General features: G+C 42.7%; 1 protein-coding gene across 1 annotated transcript; it reads right to left on the bottom strand.

The window, feature by feature from the left end:
• Positions 1-793: 793 nt before the first annotated feature.
• gpc4 (glypican 4) lies at positions 794-27,264 on the bottom strand. The gene is made up of 9 exons (XM_028416528.1): positions 26,536-27,264; positions 10,204-10,362; positions 5,696-6,093; positions 5,193-5,358; positions 4,355-4,485; positions 4,123-4,269; positions 3,916-4,040; positions 3,662-3,834; positions 794-3,580 (listed from the first exon to the last, which is right to left on the bottom strand). Exons 1-9 carry the CDS (start codon positions 26,690-26,692, stop codon positions 3,354-3,356), a joined length of 1,683 nt encoding a protein of 560 aa, XP_028272329.1. The 5' UTR covers positions 26,693-27,264; the 3' UTR covers positions 794-3,353.
• Positions 27,265-27,548: the final 284 nt, after the last annotated feature.

The following is a 27,548-nucleotide window of genomic DNA, read 5'->3' as shown; positions in this document are numbered from 1 at the left end:
ATGTATTTATTTATTTATTTATTCTGTCAGTTATTCTGTAAATCTAAAATAGTGTTTTTCAGGAACATGACAAAAGGCAAATACTCAACAGGCTCTGCATGTGTCAGAACTCCTCTCACAATATTCCCCATGCTGTGCCAAAAAATAAGAAAATTCTGCATTGGATAGCGAGTCTTTTTTTACCTGACAAGCCAAACCTGGAGAAAAACTGAGTGTTGATCAGGTCAGGCTGAGTTTACCTTTATTCTAGGGGTGTAGGGTAGTGTGACATGTTGTGATAACAGGCTAAGAACACTGTAAACCAAACCTAAATAATGTAATACCTTTACTAATTCCTCAACAGGCCTCAAGCCTCTTTCATTTCAAACATTAGACACGTCTGAGATAAGGTATAAATAAGGGATCATCGTGGTCTGTGAGACTTCCCATTAGCTCAGGCCATATACCAATGGCTGCAACTTTTGCATTTTGTGTGGAGTTCTGTGGCCTCCTACATCTCCTTCTATAAATGTGGTGTTATTTGTATTACTGAATGACAATGCTTGTTTTGAATGTACTACCTAATTATGTTTAATTATGTTTAATTGAAGTATTTTTCTAAAGAATGTCAAGTCAAATTCAGAAGCTAGAGTTGAGTCAAAAGGCAATTTTTCCTCGTTTATAGTCAGTTGCTTCCCAAAACAGTGTGCAAACACTGTCCCCTTTGTAAACAGGAGATCTGCTGAAAACTGTTAAAGTAGGCCCAGTCAATCAGTAAACAGCTGACAAAAAGAGAAAAACATTCACACCGGTGTAAATATTAGCAGTCTTTATTTCAGCAAGACTAAGAAATGTTGTTTAATATACATTTTCTCTTACAATTTAACATCTATCTCATCTTGTTTTCATAGCATTTATGAGATACTCTGACAAGTAAAAATCTGGTGTACTGTTAAGGCCTCTTTTAGAGACATCTAAAAACGGCTGCTCTGTATTTACACATTTTTTCCATTATTTTCAGTCGCTCGCTCACTCTCTCCTCAGAGACTGAGTCTTTTCTGTTCTAATAGGCCAAAGGCAAACGGACAGGATTTCGACACCCATCCATCCCAACTTCAAAGTCGCAAGACTGAAGTTTCTCCAACAACATCCAGCAGCTGGACTGAGTCCCCTGCCAGCCGGAGAAATGTTGTTGCCCTGGCCTGCAAGCACAGACATTAACCATCGTAACCCAAAACATTTCTTCTGATTCTTAGAAATGTGGGTTTCTTCACACTTAACATAACTCTTCCACATGACAAGAACACATGCACCTGCCCTTGTAGAAATGTTGGTGGAACACTAAAAAAAAAAAAAAAAAAAAAAAAAAACAGGAGTACAAACTGCAGAATTAATGCCAAATCAAGCTGCTGAAGAGCAGCTTCAAGGTTTTAAATTAAGGCTTCAGTATTTGGGTTGCATAGATGTTTCATCAAATCCTTCAAAGGCAGAATTTTAATAGATGTCCTCATTATGGTTTTGACCTGAAGAAAATGTCATGTAAGCTCACAGTCAACCTGTCACGTTGTGCTAACAGTTTGTCTTGACTATATCTAATTTTCAGACCTGCACACAAATGTCAAACATGCTTTAAAGGCCCCAAATCTGATCAATTTAATAACTGATTTTTCAGCTACACTGTGCATATAAAATCATCCAGGATCAGTTCTAAAAGCATGTTTGCAGTGACGTTAAAATACATGCATAAATTACTGTACAAAAGCCACCCAAGGCAGCGCCAATTTAGAGATGAAACGGCCAGGCGATGCAACTCACAGCCCCCTTTATCAAATTAGAGAAAAACTTTCAATGTGCTTGTCTGCTGGTAGTTTATAAATCATCAACATCTACATTACTTTTTTTTTTCTTTTTGAAGACGATACCAAAAAAACATCAGGCACCATACATTGCATTCATTTTGATGACAATACTTCAACATTCCACCACAAGTTAAAGTGATGAGAACGTGAAGGTGAGGATAGGTAGATCAATGGTTCAGGATGCGTCCATTTATACTGACAGAGGCCTTACGAGAGGTACAAGTGTGTATTGTGGGACGGTGGAATGTGGACAAAAAAAAAAATAAAATCTGTGCACACCGACGAAAAGCGTTCCCATTACCTGTGCACACTGTCCTCTTCCACCACCTAAAACTAGCAGTAAAAACCACCGTAGTACCTAATATATCATCTTCATACCAAAAATAGCTAAAAATTACAACATCTCCTTAACATACAACCCTGTATTAAAATAGATTTTTCTTGGTTTCTTTTGATCAAAACACTGTCCTTTGTTCTTCTTCTCTAGTTTAATGCGAAACACTCTTAACATACATGTCACCACCTTTTCTTCTCAAGTGAGTAAGACTGTGTAGAGTCAGATCTTCTGTGCCGACCTGAGCTTACAGTACCAAAAACGGCATTCAGGACTTGTCAGCTTTTGCCTTCTTTGGGGGTAATGGCAGGGGATACCAGCCATACAATCTAACTCTCAGACACTTTCCACCTCAACATCACTAGATTGCATTGACAGTGAGAGTACATATGAGGTATGACCTTATTACTGAACTGCTTAAGCTGAGGAGGAAAACAGGAGGAAATTAAAACGTTGTGATGATGCTCATAGCAGATTAGCAGACATACGATATGCACGTTTGGGCTTGCCGAACGCCTCGTCGGTTCTTCTAAAGAATGACTCCACCTCCAGGACAAAGACAAATACCTGTGCTGAACTGTATTTCTGAAAGATGAGCTGTGTCCTACTGCGTCTCCGCAAAGCTTCAGGATTCCATATGTTTCTGAATGTACAAATATTCACAGTATGCACATCCATAGTGTGCTATGAATAGTAAACATTCATACCAACATTACACAGATTCTACGATCCAATGGATACCTGAATAATAGAAAGAGCATCCTCCGAAATATGATGACACGTCTAATACAGGCACTCAATGTTCAACTAAACATGTTTTTAGTGCATCAGATGGAAGGCACAACATGAGATTAAATTGCCAAAATAAAACAATTATACATCTTTGTAATGCTGCAAGCAGAACCCTAAGGTAGCTCCACCAGAGCTGCTGGAGTACAGATTTATTCTGGGGGAAAAGGTGAATTTCTTGGGAAGAAAATCATATTGCTGTACACCGATGTCTTTAAAAACATATAAACAAATAGTTAATAGTGAAGTTATTGTAATATTACGAAGAGTCTTCCCCCCAATGGCGGACAGTCCAAGGTCCTGAAGGCAGTCTTTATAAAGTCTCTCTGACAGTTTTCCCCTTCGTTCCCATTATTCCTGGTCATTCTCTTCCTCTTCCTGCCCAGCCAGTTTTATCTTAAGTGGGGAGCAAGCAGGGCCAGAGCCAGTCCACAGAGTGCCAGCGCCATGCAAGGCTGACCCTGTGAGGCGCCTCCAGCCGATGGATTACGGACCACTGGATTAAGCTGGGGTGGTTCATGTTTTGGTGGCATGGGGAAGTACATGTCCTGGTCTGTGTTGCAAGATGGAGAGTCACAGCCACTGCCGCTCTCCTCTCCTCCACTGCTGTCCTCCTCGGCTAAAACAGAAACACAAGGGTCAGATGTTTGTAGCTAGGATGCCATAGGTCATAATCATAAAGCAACTTGACCACACTCACCATTATCAACAGAGATGTCATTGCCACTGTGTGCAGCTTTGAGCCAGGTCGTCATTTCTTTCAAAACTGCGATCTGACTGCGAATTACGATGTCTGGTTTTGTTATGTCCACATCCACATCAGGGTTTGATACCTGATTAGCTAGCCCGTTGCCAATGACGACTGACTCGTACCTGTAGGTAAATAGAGTCGGACTTAGCTGGATTTGCATCACATGCATTAAATTCAACCTTCTGTTTGTGTGTGTAGTTTACCTGCTTTTTGCAGTACCATTCCAGCACTCATCTCCAGGTGAAATCCTCTCACCTGTACACACCGTCTCTGGCAATGTGGACCAGAATTTCTTTGCATGTTTTAGCTTCTTCTTCACTTCATTAGTCTATGTAAAATACACATAAAAAGATCAGACACAAAAACAAAGCGAGCAGTCTTGTTACGATCTCTTTTTCAAAATTCCTTACCAATCTATCTAAACTGGTACCAGCAGCAGTAGTGGGTCTGGCATCAGGACTGTACGGGCGGAAGCGGCCAGTAAAGGTTGGTTCTTTCACAGATCGTGTGGAACGGAAGGCCATGCTCGGTTTAGGCATGCCGCACCCTTGGAAAACCTGTCAAGAGAATCGGACAATGAATGACACTGAACCTTTATTATTTCTTGTGTCTTTCCATCAAATAGACAGAAGTGAAACTTACTTTCTGAGACACTTGCATGCTGTTCTCCTGCATGGTCATGATGGCCTCTGAAATCTTCACATCTATAGGATCCATGACGGACTCAAAGTTAAAGGGACCTTCAAGCCTCTCAGCTAGACTAAGCATGGCATCTGAAAAGCAGCAACATAAGAATTTTAAGCAAAAAATAAACCTTGGGAAAACAATGTTACAAAAAGCTCCCACTAGAGGGAAGCACATGCACAGAAGTACGAATGAAACTGTTGACATTAACACGAGGTGACAGACACCAGAGAACTATACAGACATCAGCACTGTAGGCAGAAAAATGTGTCTTTGTCATCGGGCAGTGTCATGTCTGACAAATCTAATACATACAGTGAAGAAACAATGAATCTGTGCACCACCCGGGATAATGAAACTCATCTAGGTCTGTGTTTACACAACACAAGAGCTGCATTTATTCTGAGGGCCACAACATGTACAGCTTGTACAGCCACTCCCTCCACCGAACTTAAACAAGGTACTAAAGAATGAGGAACATGTTTGCACATGATTTTCAATAATAAACACTGCTTATTTGTGAAAAATCTTCCTGCCTGTAATGCAGTTTTTTTAAATCCTAATTTATTATCCTGACTCCATGTTACATCACTCCTTTTTTTCCAAAGGATAAAAGATGTGCATGTTTAGATAAGAGTGGGTTAGATGAGATGTGACATCAACGTTCTTTGGGAAAATATGAGTGGCACACTGGAGGAGAAGGCTGTATAAATACACTATTTCAAGGCTATTAGGATTTTAGGAGGGTGGCAGCTTAGTTTAATATTGGCTGCAAACGGTGTTCTTTTCTACTTACCGAGGAAGTTATTCCATTCTGTGTCCAAGTCAGCCTGGTTAGCCAAACACCCACGCATTACATTCAGACAGTAATTCTGGCATGGTTTCAGGGCCACTTGGCCCGAGCAGTAGGGACAGTACAACATCTTCATGGCCGCCCGCACACAGCTGGGAGACGCGTTGACCTAGAGAGGCAGGGGGGCTGTTAGCAGGTCGTTTTCATTGCTCCACAGCAAAAACATTATTCAACACCCTCATGGAAACATACCAAGCCAAAGTATTGATTTTATAAACCAACTCCAAAACTCTAATACCTAATCATCAATGAATCACTTAATACAGTGCAAAAACAAGGCATACAAGAAAAGAGTGGTTTGTGTTATCAGACACTGCGTAATGGAATCACACAGTTTTTCCAAGAAAGATATGAAGTCAGAGACACAGAGGGGAGGGATGAATAAGACTTTAGGGGGAAAACACCCACTGTCTGTTTTAGCAAAGACAAAAACACCTCTTACTTACTGTAGAAACTTTATTGACCACCTCAGGCATCAGCGCCAGGCCGCGCACAAACGTACGTGCAGCAACAAAGGCCCGTGTCAGCTGGATGCGGAGCTTGCGAGGCACATCGCCGAAGGGCATCAGCTGCTCCGTGTGCCGGCTGACGCACTCCATGTAGGCATCGCTGAACTCATACTGCACATTGACTAGCCGGAACATCCTCTCCAGAAGATCGGCCCAGAAGTCCGACAGCATTGACTCCAGGTTGACGGCTGCGCTGCCGGATGCATAGTACCTCGTCAAGGACTCGAAGAAGTTCTTGAACAGCTCTGCATTCTGGACATACATCATCCCGTATGTTCGCACGAACATGTTGTGGAGCGATTCCTCTGCATTCTTCAAAAGCTCACGGAAAAACTCTGTGAAGACAAGACAGAACGAGGATGCTTCGTCATGACTAAATCCTCAGAGAATCTGTTCAGTGTGCGTCCAAAGGGAGGGACTCCTCTTACAGATGTCATGATGGAAATTCAATTTGTAAAAAGAATAATACATTGCCTGTGACATCTATAGAGGCCGTGGGCTGATTTTTATCACAATATTCCCAATTTAATTTGTTATTAATGAGAAGCAGATTTGTGTGTGTTGGAATACATCGCCACAGAGAATGTAAATATTTCTACAGTATACTGCTGCTTTACTTCTTAACTGACACTACTACACTTCACATGTCCATTTTAAGTGTCCGGACGGAAAGTTAAGGAATGTTTAACAGGGATAGCTGGAAATGAGAAGATGAGAAGAAAGAAGCAGGATGGGGTGAAAGGTGGAGCAGGAGCATCTGTCATGTTGAACAAGCAGCACTGCTGCCTCTCGTCTGCCATTCAGTGGAGACGTCCCTCCACATCAATCTGCTTCAAACTGACCACCATCAATGGCATTTTTCTCTTGTCACATTCCATTCGTTTTCCTTTCTGCCAGCTTCTCTTGGACTGTCCTTCAGAGGCATTTTCAATAGGATTACTGAATAATGCAACCACTGCCCCCCCCCCATATATGGACATGTACCCCCAGCCTTGCATCCCTCCCCTTCGCTGCTTTCACTTCATCAGTTCCTTCAAAGCTCTCTTCACTAGAGACAGGGAACAATGACCTACTTCATCCTGAGGAATGTCCATCGACCCCCCCCCCCCTTCCCCAATAAGCCAAGCCCCTACTCCCATGGACATCCCCTCCTTGCCCCCCACCCTCCAACTTTCTTAATCTGAACAAAATGAGAATGCCACAGTCTCTGAAAAATGTTTCGCCTTCAATCTCACATGCATGCAAGCATGCACTCAACCCCTTTCACTCATCTCTTTTTTTAATCCACTGTCCCTCCAGTCTCCCCCTCATTACCCCTTGGGCACAAAACCTCTGTACTACTGCAGTTTCTGTGGGTGCCCACTGTGTAGCTTTGAAATGTAAAGTTCCCATGCTCTCACAGGGGGAGTCACTAAATGCTCTCTGCCACCCGTGTACACACACACACAGTTCCCAAGTAGTGCTGTTACTTCCACTTCAAACCAACACACTAAAAAAATGAGATGAGGAGGGGTGAGGGCAGCTTGGGCTGGGTTAAGTTGAGGGCTTTTTTAACTTCAAATCCCCACTGTGTCACCAAGGATACCGGAAACACTGCAGCCCCTCCACTTACCTCCTCACCATCATTGCTTCCCACCAACACAAATGCATGCACATACACACAGACAGCAAGGGGAGAGGGCACAAAGTTCCACGCTCCATTGACAGAGATTAAACCAAAATGGTCCTCCCCCATCCCTGGAATGTCATAGTAGCCACAAGTTGAAAGTCAGTGAAAAAAGACTGGACTAAAGAGGTGAAGAGGAGGAGGGAGAGGCATGAAGCATGAGGACAACCCAAACTTCTCTATTTCCTTTCTACAGTTTATTAGAGCGGTAATTCCTAAACAGATAAGCCCCTTAATGAGTTTGGACAAACCCATGGGAGCGCTCTATGCAGGGTGTGTGGCAGCAGAGGGGTGCAGCATAGAGGCTCTCTGGCCTGAGCTGTGGGGTCTGAAGAATGAGCAGCATTACACAGGCATCTTGCATTGTCATTAAAAACAGTTTATGACACACAGCCGTCTGCCAACAGGCCAAGGAGCTGAACACTCCCCTCAAGATTTTTCCATTAAAAATGCGCCTCTCACTCAGCCAATGGTCTGAGAGAATCTGGGTGAAAGGTTACACAGGAGAGAGTCAAAGCTATACCAAAATGTAAATAGGAAGGACGACTCCGGTTTCTGTCTTTTGTTTCCTAAGTAACCCACCCCCAACACACACACACACCCTGTCAGCATTTTTACATGTTGTAGCCCTAAATTATCAGCAATGATCTTAGGCCCAATTCATCACCGATCTCCTCCCACTTCCTCCTCCAAGGACCTTCCCCCTTCCCCTTCAAATCTCCCTCCAGTGTCCCTATAAACTCTGCTCCTCCCAATCGCAGCCCAGGCAGTAATTGCATCCTATTTGTGCCAATTAGTCCCAGAGCTTCTCCCTTTTCTTATGGTATGGGATTCTGTCCCTCCTGCTGCTGGACCCCAGTGCTTCAGATGGATGTCTTTCTTTCTTGTGTGTGTATCTTGGGAAAAAGGGGCCTTAATCCAAGTGCCTAAATCCCAGACATCAACTTGCTCTGCTGGACAGGGTCACTGCGAGAGGACAGACAAACTGAGGCCAGGACAAACACACAGTGACGAGACACAGAGAGGGGAGAACTATTTCTGGCTCTGGTCTTAATTGGCCATGACTCCTTGCTCCAGGCGCATGATGAGAGCCTGCCTAATCACATACACCACTTCCTGAGTTTGTTAGTGTGTGAGTGCATGCTGTTGCGCTCATCTTCATGTACAGATGCAGCTGTGTTTATAGACATATTCAACTCGGTCTTTGTGAGTGGTTAGCTGATGTCATCGTAGTTGCTGTCATTTGTCAGCAGCGGTAAACGGAGTGATAAACACTTCCTGTGCCAGTTTCACCAACTGGAAGTGCCTCCTTCAGGGTGTCTCGATGTGACAACAGGAAATAATGGAACAGAAACCTGAGCCTGTCACCATATCCAGTGAGAGAGACGGTCTAATGGCCCAGGTGAAGGAGAGCACAGCAGGCCTTTGTAAAGAGATATCACATCTAACAGTTTACAGACAGCAGCAACCTGCTTACTGTGATGAGAGGGGCACTCGAGGGGCCCACTCCATGAGTTAAGTTATTTCGACAATTTATTCATAATTGTTTTGTGTGATGACAGTTTTGATAGTTAGACTTGAGAGCAGAATAAGTAACGATTAGTTTGATGTGTGACACTTTGAAAAACTAAAAGTCAAGGCTGAAACAGCTCGCCAGCTGAAGCCACAACTCAATTCAAAATCTTTTGAAATGTTCATGTTTCCAGCTTAGTAAGAGTGAAATGTATCGGGTTTTGGATTGTTAGACCACTGATGGATAAGATAATGAATTAGACAGATTGCTCTAAAATGAAAACAGCCCTAAAACACTATGAATTGCAGGTGATTTGCAAAGACTCAAAAACAAAAGCGAACATTAGAAAAATGCAAACAGTGAAACATTAACATCATTGAGACATGGCAGCCAAAGATGGACATAAAAAGTAAGAGCTGGGGGCAAAGAGATGAGTTTCTGAGAGAGTGAGGCATGAGATGGGGACAAAGGGCAGTAAGAGAAGAGAATAAGAGGGGCGGGACGGCATAAGCAGCCACTGCATTCCGACACGTCACATTCCTCTTCACATCTGGCTGCAATACACACGCTCCCATTACTGACTATCCCTCGCTGCCTTTCACAGACACATAAGAACTGAATGCCTCTAACCTGCATGCAGATCCATGCATGTGGACACAAACACGCATCAAACTACAAAATAAACCCCGTAACATGCAAATTCCAATGCATTCAGAAACATTAGGATGCAGCCGTCCTGGTAGGTTCCTGATCCTCTCCGCCTTTATCTTATCAAGCTTCTTTGCAGCGGTGGCATGGTTGGGTGACTGAGGGTATTCAAGCTGTCCTGCTTCCTCTGTGAGTCAGCACCCCTGCATGTTCCCATGCACTCCAGCCCTCAGCAGGGGAAACCTGATCCCAATATTTACAGGCATACACACATGTGCTCACACACACAGAGGAACAGGAAGTACAGAGAAGACTAAATCTGAGGATGTGTGTGGTCCGTCTGGAAGCATGCATGTCTCTCTGGAGCGAAGGGAAGTTGGTATGGGAGGTGGGGGGACAACGAGACAGGGAGCTAAGATGTTGAGAGACAGGTGGACAGACCAACAGACACAGACTGACTGTCTCCACGTCTAGCAGTGCGCTGGCAGGTGGAAGCGTCCGTCAAAAATTGTGCAACACAAGCGCTGTGATGTGGACATTAAGGCAAGCAGCACAATGTATTCTTCAAAGTGGCTGATGTGCGTGTACATGTTTGTTAGAGTAAGGGTGTTGGCTTACTGTCAAAGTGGTCGTGCTTCTGTTTGAAGGTGGCTTGTAGGTTGGTGCTAAGCCTGGACACTGGAGCTTTGATTTCTGTGTGGCTCTGCTGGCTCAGCTTCTCCTCCATCTCCACTGTGCAGCAGGAGAAGCCCTGTGGACACACTTTCAGAGGGGCTCCTGAAAAACAAGAAGCACACACTTTAATCACTGAGAGACACAGGGCACTTTTGGCATAGGTCAATCACACACAACAATTATTAATATTATTATTATTTAAAAAAAACTAAGCCAGCACAGAAAACATTACACAAATGAATGTCTTGTCGAGGATGCAATTGTTCAACTGTTAAATAACAGGTTTACCATTCACCAAGTCAAATACCCATTGGCTGTTAAAGCCCCCATGATGGCAACACTCAGCTAAGAGCAGTCTTTATCCAGCCACTTCATAGAGCTGTGCACTTATCCTGGCACTCCCCTGTCCTGATTGATAGTTCACTGCTGAAGCCTCCTGTGAGTACTGTGCCATCTCCAAACACCGTCTTTAAGAGGAGAGGGGATTAACTTTACACACACGTTGCAGGTGAGAAGGCTTCATCCGCAAGCACATTAATGCTGATAAAGGCTTTACATCCACACAGTGAAGCATTTTAACCAACAAGTAATATTTAAAAAAAATACTCCTGTTGTAGAGTGAGGGAAGAATGCATATATGATTTCTAAACATGTATCTCAGTGTCAAGTTATTAAGTCTTCAAGGGGGTAAACAAACGCTTATACTACAGAGTAGAGCTGTGAACTATTTTCTTTGTTTTGTCTTTTAGAACTAAAGTGCGAAAAAAATTGTAAAAAATATTGAGAAAATACTGATGTACACAGCTTTTAAGAATATTCTGATCTGCATTAGTGTGGACATGACTGTAAACTGAGCCAAACCTCAATACTCCATACTGTCAAAACTTAAATACCATCTTTGATAAACCAGAAACTGTCAACTTTGTCAAATCGGTTTAACATCCAATTAAAAGGAGGACGAAGGTCATGGGAGGACGAATGCAAAGGCGCAGCTGCAATAATGTTTTGTTTTAAACATGGCTGTTGGAATTTGGGAGAACACAGGGATCCTTTCATTGCATCCCAGAACCAACAGCCTGTTTAGTTTTCCCCACCAGCCTGTGCTCACTGACTCAGTGTGCATGCACACGTTACTGCTACCTGCTACCTCTGTGTCATACATGGAGTGGACTGGAGAACACGCTGTGATGTTTTGCTGTGTTCCTTCAGGCTCTACTCTACCCCGCTCTACAAGCTGGAGTTAGTCTCATCACAGGACCTACTGTTATCAATACCTGTGAACAAACTTCTTTCCTTTCACAATTTGTAATCTTTTACATGGACTAACACTCATTCCTGACAAGTAAAGACAATGTTCTTCATAGAAAAAAACCCTCCTCTTAGTGAAAACAAAAACCACAAGTTTCGCTCTGCCACACACCAAGCTGTCCCTAATGAGTCTGGAGTTTTTCTTTTCTGTTTTTTTTTTGTCATAATAATCCTGTCAGGCAGAAATCAGAGAAGCTGCACTCTTGTAGTTTTCTACCAGTTAAAGCCTGTGTGAACAAATTTAAATCAAAGTACATGACTATGAGATTATTCTGTCTTCTCCCCATGTTCAATGGGTTACCATGACAACATGTTTGATTTCTGTAACACTAGTTGATGTTTAGATTGTTGTTGTGAATGTAATTCAACATTTATCATGTTCTGGCAGACATGACATGACTTGAGCAGCCATGTGTTGGTTATTAAAAACTGGTTATTATAAACTATTAAAACACTGCAAACAGACACATACCAGTGGATGTCAAACTGAGTAACAGAGCACAACACGTTGAATTACCAGCATGTAAAAAAAAGAGAATTAAACCGCAGGGTCAGAAGTGACACATAGCAATACAATCATCTAAACAGGGCACCAGAGGGGGGATGCACCCTGGCGCCATAAACTGGACCCCTCTGTCTGGGACCGAGTCCAAATAAGCCTCCAGTCACTCCTTCTCTCACAATCCTCTCCTCAAACCCATCTCTCTCCCTTCAGACCATCACCCCACTCCACCCATCCCCCCCACTATACACATACACACTCACACATACCCAGGCACAGTTGGCAGCCCCTACCTAAACATATTCACACATCACATCACTGCTCAACACATGGCTCTTTGTACGGGCATGATTGGAGGCACAGGGAGAAGCACACACACACACAGGCCGAACTTTTAGGTGAAACAGCCATCCAGTCTCTCCTCAAGTAGGGCCCCCTGCTTGCCCACAGCGAAGGCATACAATCAAAAGGGCTATATCCATGTGGAAAATAGCCCTAGTTACCAAAGTACACAAATAAAAGTGAGATGGTCAATATTTCACAGGAATGTCTGTACAAATGTCACATTGTTAGCTCAAAGGATTAAGTCTCTGAAAACCAAAGATTCTTAGCTAATGCATACTTTGTGAAAACATTTTGGCAGCCAATTCCTCAAACTGCTGGGAGAAAAATGACATGGCTGGAACAACAGGAACAACTGGATATTATAAAAATCAACATCACTGACACATTTCAGCCTCACTATGCACTGTCAGTCAGCATCAGTCATTTCTTTATCAACACTGGCATGAATAGTCTTTGTGTGATGGGTGAATTTGTCCTCATGGAGTTCCTTTTATGGGCCTTTCACCCCTCCAGTTTCCTAAGTACTTAAAGTTGTAATAAGACAAAGTAACAGAGCATTGTTCAAGTGTCACTTAGAAGGGGAGAACTGCCATTTATGGTGGTCAAAACAACAGAGCAGCATCTTGTAAACAAACATGTGACTGTGTGTCATGGTATTCATCAGCTCTGCACTGTTTCTCTGCCTTCCCTTTGTTGGGAGACCACCATCCCCTTTAAATGGCTCATAAAATAAGTCACTTCCCTTTGACATTGTCCTGCCTCTCAAACTCTGTTCTCAGAGGAAGGATGGTGGGGGAGGTGAAAACGCCTCACAGACAAAAACCAGATTAGACACCTCACCACCCCCTCAGCCTGCCATCATGTGCCCCTGAACCAGACGGATCTCAAAGTGCCCCCCACCTCTGCCTTGCCCGCCACCACCCTGCAGGCTTAACCAGCAAGGTCAGGGGTTAACAGCAACTCCTCTGAGAAAGGTCCTGTCCTCTGACCCCCTCCCTGTCCGCCAGCCAGCACATCCACCACACACAGTAACTCATGCACCAAACCCAGTCACTCCAATAATACCACCACCAACACACATTCCAAGTAACCCCACACATACAGGCAATTAAGAGCCATAAAAGTCACAGGCACATGCAAAAAGTATAAATAGAGACACCGCTTACACCAATCGGAAGTCAGAAATGTCCTTGAAGTATTATTTCTGTACCCTCTTCAACTCAAGACTATACTAAAAGTGCTAAGAGAGTTGTGAAGGAGGCCATAGGGGACCGCATGTCACAAACCATTCACCATCATCTGTCACTAATTGGAGCCTGGCTGTGACTGAACCAAACCTTCAAGCTTTCACACAACAACTTTAAATAATTAAATGAAATCTTGTATGTAGCTCATTGTTTACGTATATGCCAACGTAATCCCAGAGGAATGCAGTTAATGGGAGACGGAGGGGCAATTTAATTCAAACCTATGAGAAACCTGTGAACATATTCCAAGTCCCTCTGATTTATCTGTCCAACATCAAAAACAACGCACCACACATTCTCAGTGCAGTGACATACGTTAAACAACAGTCACGAATACCAAGGTTACCATTAATTGGCATATTATGCTCCCTGCTGTAACATGTAAAGGAGTGCTGCCAGTCTACTGAGCTGAGTGTTGTAAATCTGCATGCCCTACAGCCATAACATTCGCCTCTTGCTCCTCACTTCTGTCTAGGGTGTAATTATCCTGAGGGGGGTTAGAGGACTGGTGCCATTTGTTGGTTACCTTTCTTTTCTGCTCCACATCCTGCCATTAACAATCACATGAGCTAAAGAGTAGATTTTTGAGGTGTGATAGTAAATGCCTGATGTCCGTTATAGCCATAATGTGCCAGCAAAGTGAAAAAGTTAGGAGAAGTGGCCACAGCTGAACGGAGAGATGGAAAAGTAGCAAACAGCTGCATATTTTATTTCAAAATCATACAATTGCTTTTTCTTAGTCTTCTTCAATTCTTTCCTGTTACAGCATGTCATCAAATCAACCATTTCTCACCCTTGTATCTGTGAGAACTAAACTTGTGGTCTGTTTATTTAACTTTAAACATGAATTTCATTTAGCCATTACTCAATTCTAAATTCTATTTATCCATTTTGCGAAACTCAAATTAGTTTTTCAGTCAGTAATTTATTGTTTCAAAACACTCAGAAACTTTGGTCTTTGAGTTATAAATAAATCAGTCATTTAAAAGCAACAGACTGAACATTCCTTGCTTTTATCAACTTAAAGTAATTACTCTGGGAAGCCACCATTTTGTTCAAAGCTGGCTGCTCCAGCTTTAAATTAAACCCACACATCTATTGAAAAAGATGGAATGGATGCTTTCAAGGCCCCGTAATTGTGCAGGATTTAGGAATGGAATCTCCTGTGTGAGATCAGCCTGCTGTTATGACAACAAAAAAAAATGTGCAGAAGTCAAACTGTGAAACAAGCAATATACAGTCTCTGAACCATGAGTGTCCAACTCTATGTGTGTAATTCTCACAGTACAGTTAGGAAAAGTACTGTTTTAGGAAATAGGGATGGAAAAATTTCAACAACTCTTTTAACCAGACAAGCTGAGTAAGAGCTCAGTCTTATTTACAACATGGAGGAGTATATGGAGTGGGGTGGTTACAAACATTCACATTGGCCTGTTGCTCAGTAAACCGCAGACTTCTTGCTCAGGGGCATCATGCCAGTAGTACTTCAGGGAGGAGGGGAAAAGTGCACCCTGTTCACTTTCCCCATCCAGATTTTCCCTGCTCTCTGTTACAATGTGACCATTTCATTAAATCCCCAGTGCACAGATCTACAGACAATAAGACACAAACAGTAAAGACCCGACTCCCTCTGAGCTTTGAAACCTTGTTAGGAAGAGCTAATTTCATGTTTAAAACTGCTCTAGCTGAATTTTAAAAGCCAAGATATATGTATTGGATTTACATTTCTTTCACTCCAATATCCTGCATATACAGGATTACGGTGAGCTACAGCTAAATCACCTTGCACAGAGAATATGTATAACATCATTATGCTGTAGGAAGAAACCGTTAATATAGCCTGGGCTGTTCATATGGAGATAATCAGGGCAGGGCAATGTTTCCACCTACTCCTTCAGCCCCTTACAAAAATAGAGTAATGACAAGTTCATAATGCTTTTTAGGTTTCAGTCTATAAGGAAAGACTGAAAGTGCTGGGAGGAACTTCTGACTCTGCTTTAACAAAACAGTGGGCAGAAGTGCAGAGCCTTGTTATTTGTACAGTGTTTCACCGGACTGCTGCTGTGTACCTATATAGAAAAATCAAGCTAATGAACAGTTCTTGTTCGGGTCTTTGCGAGCATGTCTTGGGACAGATAGAGACATATGGAGAACTGCTGCATTCTACTACACACTTTTTTAATTAAAACAGGATACAGCACATTCTTACAAGGAGTGCAAACAGTTTTTAGCATGAGGCTCCAGCAAACCCATGGCTCAGACATGACACTACTTTCATAGGCTTGTAAAGGACACAACCGAAGTGGGCTGTGGCTTTAAATTTAAAGTTGAGTTGTAAAATCTTTTACAGGAATCATGTAACTGTTACCTAAACATCTTTAAGTTTGTCCATGCAACACATGGTTTTCCCCTCATTGGGAGAGCCAAAACAAAATGTATATTGCATAAACAAAGCAGATAAATGAATGAGAGGACAGTGGTAAATAACAATCTAGTATCATAAAATGAACAAATCCCTGCTCTTCAATGACGGGACTCTTTAGGTCTATTTAGAATGCTACAAAACTTCAGCAAGGAATCAAAGCCCCTCATTGATAACCCATCATTGTCAATTAGCGTGTGCTCACAAGCTTTGTTCATGTTCACACACGTATACACAGAGACAAGTCAGCCTGCTTCCTCCGTGTTAACGAGAGGCAGCACAATTGCAGAAGCAGTCATGGGTGGAGATGTCAAAAACATCAATGCTCGAAACAGTAAAATCATTGTTGGAGCCCAAATGTAACACTTGAATTGAAGCTTATGCACGCTTTATTGTTTCTGGTCATAACACAGTTGACCTATCATGACTTCTGTGTACATGCATATTTTTCTTTCATTTAGTCTTTTTTGTCTACTTAACTTATGAGGCCCACTGTTTTTTTGTTATTTTATTGAATTAGCTATGTGCAGAACTGAAAGTACTACAGCCCTTTGTATTGTCATGATTAGACACTGAAGGGCATTTTATTAGTGTCAGGACAGAACAAGGTGTCTCACATTACAGCACAGGGCAACTTTGATACAGTGGCTTATCGCTTAACATGTAGTCATCTGACCTGAAAGAAATCCATCCTTCACATGACAAGTCATGACACTAATAGTGATTCAATACATGATTTTGCATTAACTAGAAATGTCAGAGGTTAATGCAGATGAATCACACAGTTTACTGGCAACATCCATAAATATAAGGATCTACTGCTGAGAGGAAACCCCTCAGTAGTGGTGAGCTTGGGAAACATTAGCACCGCTTGTTACTTGACAGATTTACTCAACTTAGAACAATGCTCACCATCCATTTATGAGGCAGGAAGTTCTGCTCTAGAGGAATACTCTCTGAAGTGTGCTATGCAGGCAACCACAGGGATTTGGATAATATCTGTGTAAAATGATGTTTCCTTAAATAAATCAGGAATTAAAACCTCTTTCATAACACAGCTGTCAAAACACTAAACTGCTAAAATTTGCTTTTAATATGGCATGAATAGGAAAAGACAGAACGGCAGGTCTGCCGCTGCAAGGTAATTCCTGACAACCTCTACTGCATCTGTGTTGTCAACAACTTTTTACACACAAGTATTTCACTGCCACAGAAAAATACCTACCACTGCTCATGACTCATTCAGAGTGAAGAACTGTCACATTAAACCGTTAATCCATGGAAAATCTTCAACGTTTTGTCCACTATGTGACTTATTTCTAAAAGGCACTCAATCTGACAAAGTACATGCTGGAATCCATGAATCTGAACCCACTGCCATCAGAGTTAATTTCTGATTACCAAACCAGTCGGGGCCTCAGGCCAATTAAAACTCTCCATTTGTGAACATTCCAAAATGCTGTCATCCATGAACATTTACCCAGAAGCCCCTGGGGAGATTCCACAACATTGCCCTGGCCTCTCACTCTGTCTGTTTCCCTCTCCTGTCCAGGCTCTGCATCTCCAGCTTTGTCTCCCCACACAAAAGCTCCCTGCCTACACCACTTCCCAGGTCACTGCTTTGTCAGGGTTTCAACTCGCTTCTGCACTTCCACAAGTCCATCAAGTCAGAAACCAAATTCCAAATGCTGTTCTGGGGTGAGTCTGCAAGTGTAACTGCTGAAGAAGTTGTATGAACTTTTTCAAAGTAAATCTAAAGGTTTGTGCATAAATCTCTGATCGCTGCATGCACAATGGAAAGCAGTGAGTTTGACTAAAGATTGCGTATTTGGAGTGAAATATCTTTTAACACCAGAACAAAAATATGAGAGGGAGTGAGCCATGCTGATGACTCATCTATGACGGCCTGGTATCGGTTGTTGGTGACTAACACCGCAAAACTTAAATCTTATGGAATGCTTTCCTACTTAACAGTAACCCATTAGAGCTAAAGGCATGCTGAGGTCTAAGAGGGGTCGAGAAAAACACAAAAGTTGCTAAGAAATTCAGTAATAACATGGAAAGGTCAAACTCGAAACACTTAAAACTGTAGGTTCTGTTTCTATATAAAGCTGTGATGAATGCCAAAATAGTCAAGGAGAACTCAAACTTTAAACAGAGGTGGTTTGTTTCAGGATGAGATGGAGTTTAACCATTCTCTACACAGAGTTTTTGCCACTTGTTTAAATTTTGTCAGGTAAATAAATCAACTGCTTGTGCTCTCTGAATATCTGTGTCAAGAAAAATACAGAGAGCAGAATCACACACAAAAGAAAAAAAAAAACTTGCATTTACAAGAAATTTTCCTTCTTACAAAAACTCTGCTGGGAATCTTTTCTCAACAAAACCACACATCAGCAGGAGTTGGAGGCTATGATTTTTCTTTCAGGTTATTTGCCTTTAGAGGAGCCGCGCATTTGACCTGTTTTTACTACAGATTTCACCTTGATGTTTAGTTGGTCTGATGTGTGTCTGTGTGTGAACAAGTGAGAAAGAAAATGTGAGTGAGTAAAAAGGAGAAATGTGCAGAGACAGGCAGAGGTTTTGCAGACAAACGGGGAGAACAAGTTACAGCATAGCATGATCATGACAAGAGTAGAGAGAGAAAAAAGAAGCACAAAAGACCTTCCTGGCTTGTCCCTCTACACCAGACCTCCATCTTTCCACTGACTCATGGCATACAAATGAAAACAGACTTTAAAGGACAAAATGAAAAACACTCTTTATTTAAGGCCAAGTGCTTTACCATGGACCCTGCACAAATACTGTTGTGCCGTCACAGAAATTGACTACTGCTGAGCTTACAAAAAGGTCTTTAAGATGAGCTACAGGCACAGCATGAGAGCCATGCTTTCAAATATTAAAGGAGGCTTACTGCAGTTTGTGGCCTTGTCATATGCATAGTGCAAATTGCACGCAGCAAATCACAACACCCCTCCCTTCATTTCAACAGAAAAGAAAAAAAAAAATCAAAAAATGTAACATGGGATGGCTCCTCTGTATACTTAATATACAAACAATACATTTCATCATTGCCATAAAAGCTAATGAACTACTCCTAAAAACAGGGAGCACTTTGACAATGTTTACAGCAGCTGAAGTCCACCAGATGTTAAGGCAGGACGGGGCCCGATGAAGCCCCCCAGGCAGAATGAGGTCAGGTACAAGATCAGGTTTCTGGAAGCTCAAAGCTACAAAAGGGTAACAAAGATTCTGATATACCTGTTGGGCCTTACGAAACTGGACACCGATGGAGGCAGTGGGAAGAGAACCACTCATCGCTGACTGTCAAAAGGGACCAGAAAGCCTACACCTTACGGTACAATGGTTTAATGGGTTTCAGTCATGGATGGCTCGGTCTGTTCCTGATGATGTGCACCAAATCTGATAAATCAAAAGCTCCTCGCCATTCTGATCATGCACAATATTTCAACTCCTAGTGGGATAGCTTGCATTCCTATATAACAACTAATTCTGCTGCCACAAATGATTTACAGCTTTTGAGCCATCATTTAACAAAGAATGATCCTTTCGCGAGTGTGTTTTTTACCCTCCCTTGCCCTTCGGTTGCCTGATGGTGTTTCCTCTTAAATTTGACTTCTGATGATCTGGTTTTAACAAATGGCATCCACTTATCAAATTCACAAAGCTATGCGGAGCAGCCAAAGACCCACACATTTTCTTTTTGTGTTTGACAGAAGAGAGTTCTGCGATTTTGATCTTAACCAATATAATTTATATGAAAATAAATCCAAGAGCGAGCGGCACACAGAGGGATTGAATAAATATTAGGAAACCTATTAAGCTAACGGCAGTTTGGAAAAGTGAGCTGGGTGAGTGACAGCCTTGTCAGTGGGAGTTTTGATGTAGGCCTTGGGAGTAATTAGCAGGGATTACAGCTCCTCTGGCCTGCACCCAGCACCGGAGACTCAGTCCAAAACACCCAGGCAAGTCCCTGGCTTCACTCCCTCACTGCTCTCCCTAACCACACAGGCCTCTGGTGAGGCACACAAATCCTAATCATGATCAACTATCAACATGGACATGAAGTCTATTGCGGCTTTATAGGAAATCAATTAACCTTAGTCAAGTTACACCTACACTACACTGCATAACCACACTGCCCCACTGGCAGTTACGTCGTCATTGAATGAGCGGAGAGCTGTTGTGTCAGGCGAGGGGGTTCACACTCCACCCCTGCAGCTTGGGATCAGAGCCAGCGGCTCTTTGCCACACTTCTCACAGCTGGCTGAGTGACACCACCACCGAGGTGATCCAACACAAAGGAGACGGACGTGGTGGTTCAAATATCAGAGGAACAACAAAATTACACCACCAAGGATCAATTGCACAGAAGAACTTCAGTAGCCATAGAAGTTGAATGTTGAAGAGGGGTTTAGGTGGCCAGCACAAGTCTCAGCACAGGAGGTGTAAAATTAGCTGTCGAAAGTCTCTGCACAGGAAGTGTAAAATTAGCTGTCATAAAACACACTGAGCAGACACTCAGCTTGAAGAGGTTCTGACTTCAATCTAAAAAAAATGTATGGCAGGACAGGTAGTTAGATGTTTTTTTTAAAAAGAGACAAGGTTTACACTTGGTGTGCGTGTATCATCTGAAAGCCTTCCTGTACCAAGAAAAACAACAAAGCTTAAAAAGGAGATCAGACAGACGTTAGGTAGGCTGCATGCAGCAGGGCAGAAAGGTGCCAGCAAACCACTACTCACTGTGAAAAGAGAGGAAATCTCCCAGGGATGTGGAAGAAAGGAAAGAGTAGGAATGAAACAAAACCTCCCAGAGGAGCCGCTAAAGAGCAAGCAGCAGGAGAAGAAACTGAACTGATATGTCAGTCGGGACAAGGGAAGAAAAAGAGACAGCCGAGTTAACAGCGTGCAAACAGGATGTGTTAACAAGGAATTTCAGGGGGTCGATCCCCTAGACTGAAAATATGGAAAACCACAAAGCCAGATCAGTATTTCTCACAGTTTGCGTCAGTCAAAGACCCACCAAATGATAGTCAGGTTTAACCGTTTCCACCATGCCAAAAGTGTATTGTGAGATCCTTTAGTAAAACCATTAACTGCTAACCAGGCATGGGCGCTCAGAGGTGTTACAAAGAAGAGCAGACTGAATGTAAAAATCTGTATGCTGACCAGAAAAGGGTTCACAGTGTGTGTATACATCCTACAACGTACAAGCTTTTGCCACACATATGTGGTCACTCTTTGGCCCTGCCTAGCCCGCCACTTTTCCTGGATTGCTTGTCCCTGGTAAAGGACTTCTTCCCGTCTGTCAAATCCCTTCCCTTTCTCTGCCTGCCTCAGTCAGTCCCTCTAGCACTCTCTTTGTTGCTGCGTTTTCCCAGCTCCAGGGCTCCTGTGTGCAGGTCTTGGTGGTCTGGTGTGGAATGTGGTAAGGAGGGGCGGGCAGGCAGGCTGGGGTAAAAGGGGGTGCTCAATTGTTCCCACACAGAGCATCCACCCCCCACTGATCTGTCGCTCACTTGGCCATTTGGGGTGGTACGGGCCAAAGCAAAGGATGCAAAGTGATGGAATTACGGATGCTCAGTCGACACACACGCGCTCACACTGCTATTGAATTTGTGCTACACTTGTAGCATACTAAATGAGCATAAGAGAGAAACTTAACATTCCACAGTTGTTAAAGAAGTATGCTAGCCAAAGACCAGTGTAGGTTTGGAATGAAAAAACACTTCAACCACCAAACAAGTCCTGTGCAAGAACAGACCCAGGTAGTTTTACCACCATTCTTCTTTGCTCAGATTGTTTTGTGATAAGCTGATTTGTTTTGAGGCAACGATATGGTGGCTGTTGCTGACAGAGCAGAACGGGATGCCACAAGTGCCCAGATCTCAGAGCTGCCACACCATGATAGCAGGAAACTGATAAAACATTGCAGGCACGTGTGGCCACCCTCCAAAACTCCTCTGGCCTTATCTGACTGATCAAGGTCACAGCCAGGCTCCCCCAGGTCCACAAGACCTCGACCTCATGATACCTAAACTCAATTATCCCAAAGGCTTGCCAAGCAGCCAGGGAGAAGATGTCACAAACAGGGCAGAGAGCAACAGGAACCATCACATTATCACTGCACTGAATGACCTCCGGGGAGCCACAGCAGACGAGTTTTGCCAGTCAATGGCTCAAATGTATTTATTGATTAGCTTATCTAAATAAATCAATTGGAAGTTTTGAAATCTCAATTCACACACTAAGGATTCCTACATTACAAAAGTTCAGCAGTTCATTTAATCATTTTTAAGCATTAATAATGCTGGAATGTCAAAACATAAGATTTTCAGAAAGGCTCAAAAAAGAAAAGCAAAAACAAAAGCTTCAAGTCTAGAAGCTACAGAGCTCTAACACGTCAGGAATGTTATCAAAGATTACTGCACAGACTGCTTTTAATGCAGGGTGCTTATTTATTCTCGGGCTGCACACATTTTCTATTCATATCAATCACTAATATTAATATTTGTGCTTATCTTTTAAAGACAAAATGGTATTTTGTTGGTATTGTGAAGACAATGTTTTCATAGACACACACACATTTTTATCGTAACGCTACTGTTTTAAGTTTCAATGACTGCACAAATCTAAATCCAAGTGAAAATGCCATATACTAATACACGATGAGTATTTCCTACCATCAGTCAGACTGCCATGTGTGTTTTCTATTGTTTGAAACCACGCCTATGGGTGGACTAAAGTTTCTTATACGGCACACTGGAGTCCGTTTGTTCCTTTTACACCCGACGAAAAACCAGTTTCGGCTAAAGACACTGTTGTTCCCTCGTACCAACTGAGAAAGAACAAAAGCAGCATTTAGCAGTGCTGTCTCGTTTGAAAGCTTTAGCCCACAGATACAAAAAGGGACCTGAAGGCCAGTTAGATGTGGGTTTAAAAAAAAAACATGCAAAGCAAAAGCGGCTTTTAAATGACTGTTCTGACGTTATCTTGCAATTCTATGCCTTTGCCGTACATTATGTGCTGTCTCCTATAATTTCACATGTCAACAATAAATAGACGTCATGTGACTACACAAGCAGTATATTGATGTAACATTGGTATTGACGAACAGCCAGGGAAGCAAGTGGAGGTGAAAACAATAGAACACACCAACCGCAAAAACAGTTTCTAACTTATACACACCTTTATATGCAAGTTTACAACGATAGTAATTCTGTGACTTTTTTTTTCTTCAAACAATAAGACTTCATTACAAAGTGCATCACTGATTTCAATGATTAGATAGGTTAATGGTTTAACAAAGAACTAGAAGGCTGTTCTTTGGCTGTCTTTTATGGGTCCGACAATGGCGGGTTGTCTGACAGTTTATAAGTTAATTATTACTAGTGTCAAGATACACTGCTGTGCAGAGCAGAGCCACTCAAATATTGGTCTTTGAACTACAAGTCCTGCAGATTGCTTGTGTCCCAGTTCCCTGCTCTTATCTTATCTGCAGAATGTCATTGCAAAAACACAACCTGTTATTTCCCAAAATGTAATGATGCAGGGCATACTACCACCGGGGGGAGAGAGCCCTCACAATGCAAGACTGCAAAATGTCTCAAGCTTTCCGAGGGGCCAATGTGCTGAGGTCATGCACGCTTTAAGTTTCAGTCATAATGGATTGAACTGATTATGAATGGGGGATGTTCCACGTGCTGAAGAAAGGGAAAACAAACCTTTTCTCTTTGATCTCTTCTATTGTCCCATACCTGAGGCATGACATCAAGCATGACTGCAAGAGTAAACCAAAACAGATTTTACTTTTTTTAACGCAGTGGAACATCCAGCCCAGCAATGGATAGCCTTTGACATGGCAGAAACCAGTCTGGTCAGAATTAACTGCACTATAAAGAGCTGAGGAGCTGGTCCTTGTTACAAGTATACAGTAGATACCTTTTATCACAGTACCAAATAAAACTGTTAAGAGAAATAAACACAACCTACTATTAGCAAATAGATTCAAACAGTGAAACCACCATTTACATCCTGTATGATTACTGTCATCATTAAGACTGTGAGTGTAATTTATTTCCCATTTAAATGAAGTATTCAACCACAGGCCCAAAACAAATCATCATCCAGCAGACATGAAACTTGGAAACAAGGTCTTGAACCGCTTCCACGTGAGTGGTAAACGATTGATACCATGGGATCAGCAAGGAATTTACCAACCGAGCCTGCTGTTCCTCTGTATCACTTAATTCTGTCTCTGCCGAAGCAATCACTGTTTCCATTTCAGTTTTACTGCATTAAAACATCTTTATTGAATCTCAAGTCTGGCTTCGACTGAGCCAGTCAGTAATTTAAATGGTAACAAACATTCTTATCTACATTCTGCCAACAATAACACAAGACGTTTGTGGTTATAAAAGGCAAGTTCTTCTCCAATAAGACTCATATTCCACAAATCTGATTTATGATGCATGTATCAAAGGACCGAAACATTTCAAAAACTACTTCTGTGACAACTGGCAAAGATGGTGTATCATTTTTTAAGTATGTCTTCTTTCCCACAAAACTCAGTTCTGGTTAAAGAAGTAAAAAGACACATTATTTTGGTAGAAATATTTTGATTATAACCTTTAGTCTTGTGTGGAACAGATGCTTGCATCATATACTGACCGTTTCACCATCTACATTAAGTGAAACCTGATTGATAACTGTGGAAACATGCAATTTACACATGCTTGTAATTGATGATCTAACCCCTCTGCAACCCCACATTGAGTTAAATTTAAACACATGCTGTTTTAGAATTAGGACAGACTTAAAGTTCAACCCACTACAAAGTGTAGAAGTGAAGCTCTGACAAACATGACCGAACCAGACTGCACATCTGGAGTCAGTTCTCCCCAGCAACACGAAACATTTCAAGAGTGGAGGGCTTTTGTACATGTGGACCCCCAACACTCTCTTTCATGACAGTAGACCTTGTTGCTTCCTATGGATCAATTATCTCAGTCTCCATCAATGACAAAGAGCAGCTCATTGAGGTCGACCCTGCATAAAGCCTAGACATACACCAGGAATCTTTTGTAAGGGAAAGGCACGTGTGTGTATAGCACACAAACCTGCACAATAATGCAGCCCTCATTCACATCCCCCTTTCAAAACCTCACAGATGCAAGACAATTAAATCCAACCAACGCAGACATGTTGGGATACTCTCAAAGACATTTAGCATCACAAAGGCATACAGAGGCAGAAAACAAAAGGAACTATAGGCCTTGTGTGAAATGCAGGAAAAAATAAGTTCCCGGCTTCTTTGACAGTTACACCCAGCTCAAATTCTAATGAGCCTTCTGGCCTCAACAGAAAAAGACAGTCCTCCTTCACTATGCAGAGGAAAACTCATAAAGGCCTTCAGTGTAATAGAAAGGACACGCACAACAAATTGGCCCCCTTGTCAGCTGATCATGCTGTCAAAAAATGTTGGGGACTGTTGAAAAGTAAAAAAAAATGTTTTTTTTAGCTCCGATATGAGTTTTAAATATATATTTTTTTAAAAACTCCTACAAGAGGTGTCCATGCCTGGATGACCTACTTCTATAATGTCATGCTGAAGCCACAACAGGACCAAACTAGACCAAATCTAAGGGTGTGAATATATAGTGCATGTTTATTTTGACCACCATAAAAATTAAAAGGAAATTAGAAATGGGGGGGGGGGTAAAGTATGCAGGGCACAGTGGAATTTCAAACCCCGACCCCCTTCCCCTGCTGCCCTGCAGCCTTCACTGTAACAGCCCCCCCACATGAGTTTCCATTTCTCTGAGTTCATCTCATCATTAGCCTCATTGATTTGCTTCTCGCCTCTGTGACTGGAACACATCAGTTCCTATTTATTGCCAACCGATCTTAATTGGTGCAGTACATCCTGTCACAGAGGGGGGAAAGAAGTAGAAGAAACCTGACTGAAACCACACGGGGAAAATCCTTGTTCACAAAGCACAGGAGTGTTTATAAATCGCTGCCGGCTGCCTGCACTTCACAGCTAGAGAAGTCTCCACTGAGGAAGCCTGGAAGTAAACAGGGCCCGGCTCCTTTCAGTGGGGCGCAGGGCTTGTGTGTTGATTATACCCCTTTATTGTTATGAATTACCTACAACTATTTCCTAAATGAAGACTGGAGCCAGAAACATACACTGAACGCCTGAAGTTTTCACTGCTGCTTCCTGCAAATTAATGAGGTGAAACTTTTAAGGCAGGAACAACCAGCATAAAATTAAACATGTAACAAAATGTCCATTTACAAAGCTGCTCCCATTAGCCTTTGGACCACCGGGAGTCCTCTCAAGACCTATGGGGGGTCCCCGGTCCATACTTTAAGACACGCTGCCCTCACAGAGGTTAAAACAGACCAGAAACATAATAAAAACTCACCGTTAACTCCTTTGTTGGGCACATCGTTCACGTTGAAGCCTTTGGAGCTGTAAGCAGTACGAACTTCATTACAGTTTTTCAACTTTTGCTCCGCAGTCCCCGAAGCTGACAACACAGCCAGCGTGGACACTACACACCACACCAGCAGCGTCTTCATTCTGTGTCCCAAAACAGCTCAAAACTATCAAGTAAAAGTATATATATATTAAATCGCTCAGGTGTGAGAGGGAGAGGGAGCTAGAACAAAGTTTCAGCGACTCCCGGGCTGAGCTTCCTCATGGAGACGCGCTGGTTCCTTCAGCTCAACAGATCCTTCATTCACAGCAGCTCTGCCACAAAACACCCAAAATAACCGCAGAGCTCGTCCGTTCAGCGGCTACCGGTGTCGATATTAGACGTCGAGTTCCAGACTCAATCGAAAAAAACACGAAAGTGCGAAAAAACAGCAGTTTTATAACACGTACAAACTTTTTTTCTCCCCCCGACTACAGGCAACAATCACGGTCACACCGCCGCTGCTTCGACGAGTAAACCACGGAGGCGCAGCACACACACGAAACTTCTTCTGTCTGTCTTTTTCTTTTCTTGCTTTCTTTCCAAACTCTGGAAGGCTGCGGGTTCTGTAGGACAGGACGCTGGACTGCTTTGCTAGCCGTGCTGGGATCCAGATGCGAGCAAAAGAGCCCCGGTAGACACCCAGGAGTGAGCGCAAGTTCCGGGGACAAAAGAACCTGGAGATCTGGAACACCGGGGGTGGAGCGTGGAGCGGGGACTTCAACCCCGCACCTCTCTCTCTCTCTCTCTATTTTTATTTAAAGTCTAGACCGGTGCTGAAAATCAGGACTGGAGCTCAGGGTGGAGCAGGGTGGCACAACATAAGGGTATGATTTATTATGGGCCCTCATGACTGAGAGAAAAGGAACATTAGACCAACAAAGGTCTTCAAAATCACAAATCTCTTTCATTGCAGACCCCAGTTTGACCTGAGGAATCTTATCTGGTGAGCTGTTAGT

This window comes from Parambassis ranga, chromosome 10 (genome assembly GCF_900634625.1).
Source record: "Parambassis ranga chromosome 10, fParRan2.1, whole genome shotgun sequence".
NCBI classification, from domain to species: Eukaryota; Metazoa; Chordata; class Actinopteri; family Ambassidae; genus Parambassis; species Parambassis ranga.
Note: the sequence above shows the minus strand (reverse complement) of the source record. Positions and strands in the feature narration are given on the sequence as shown.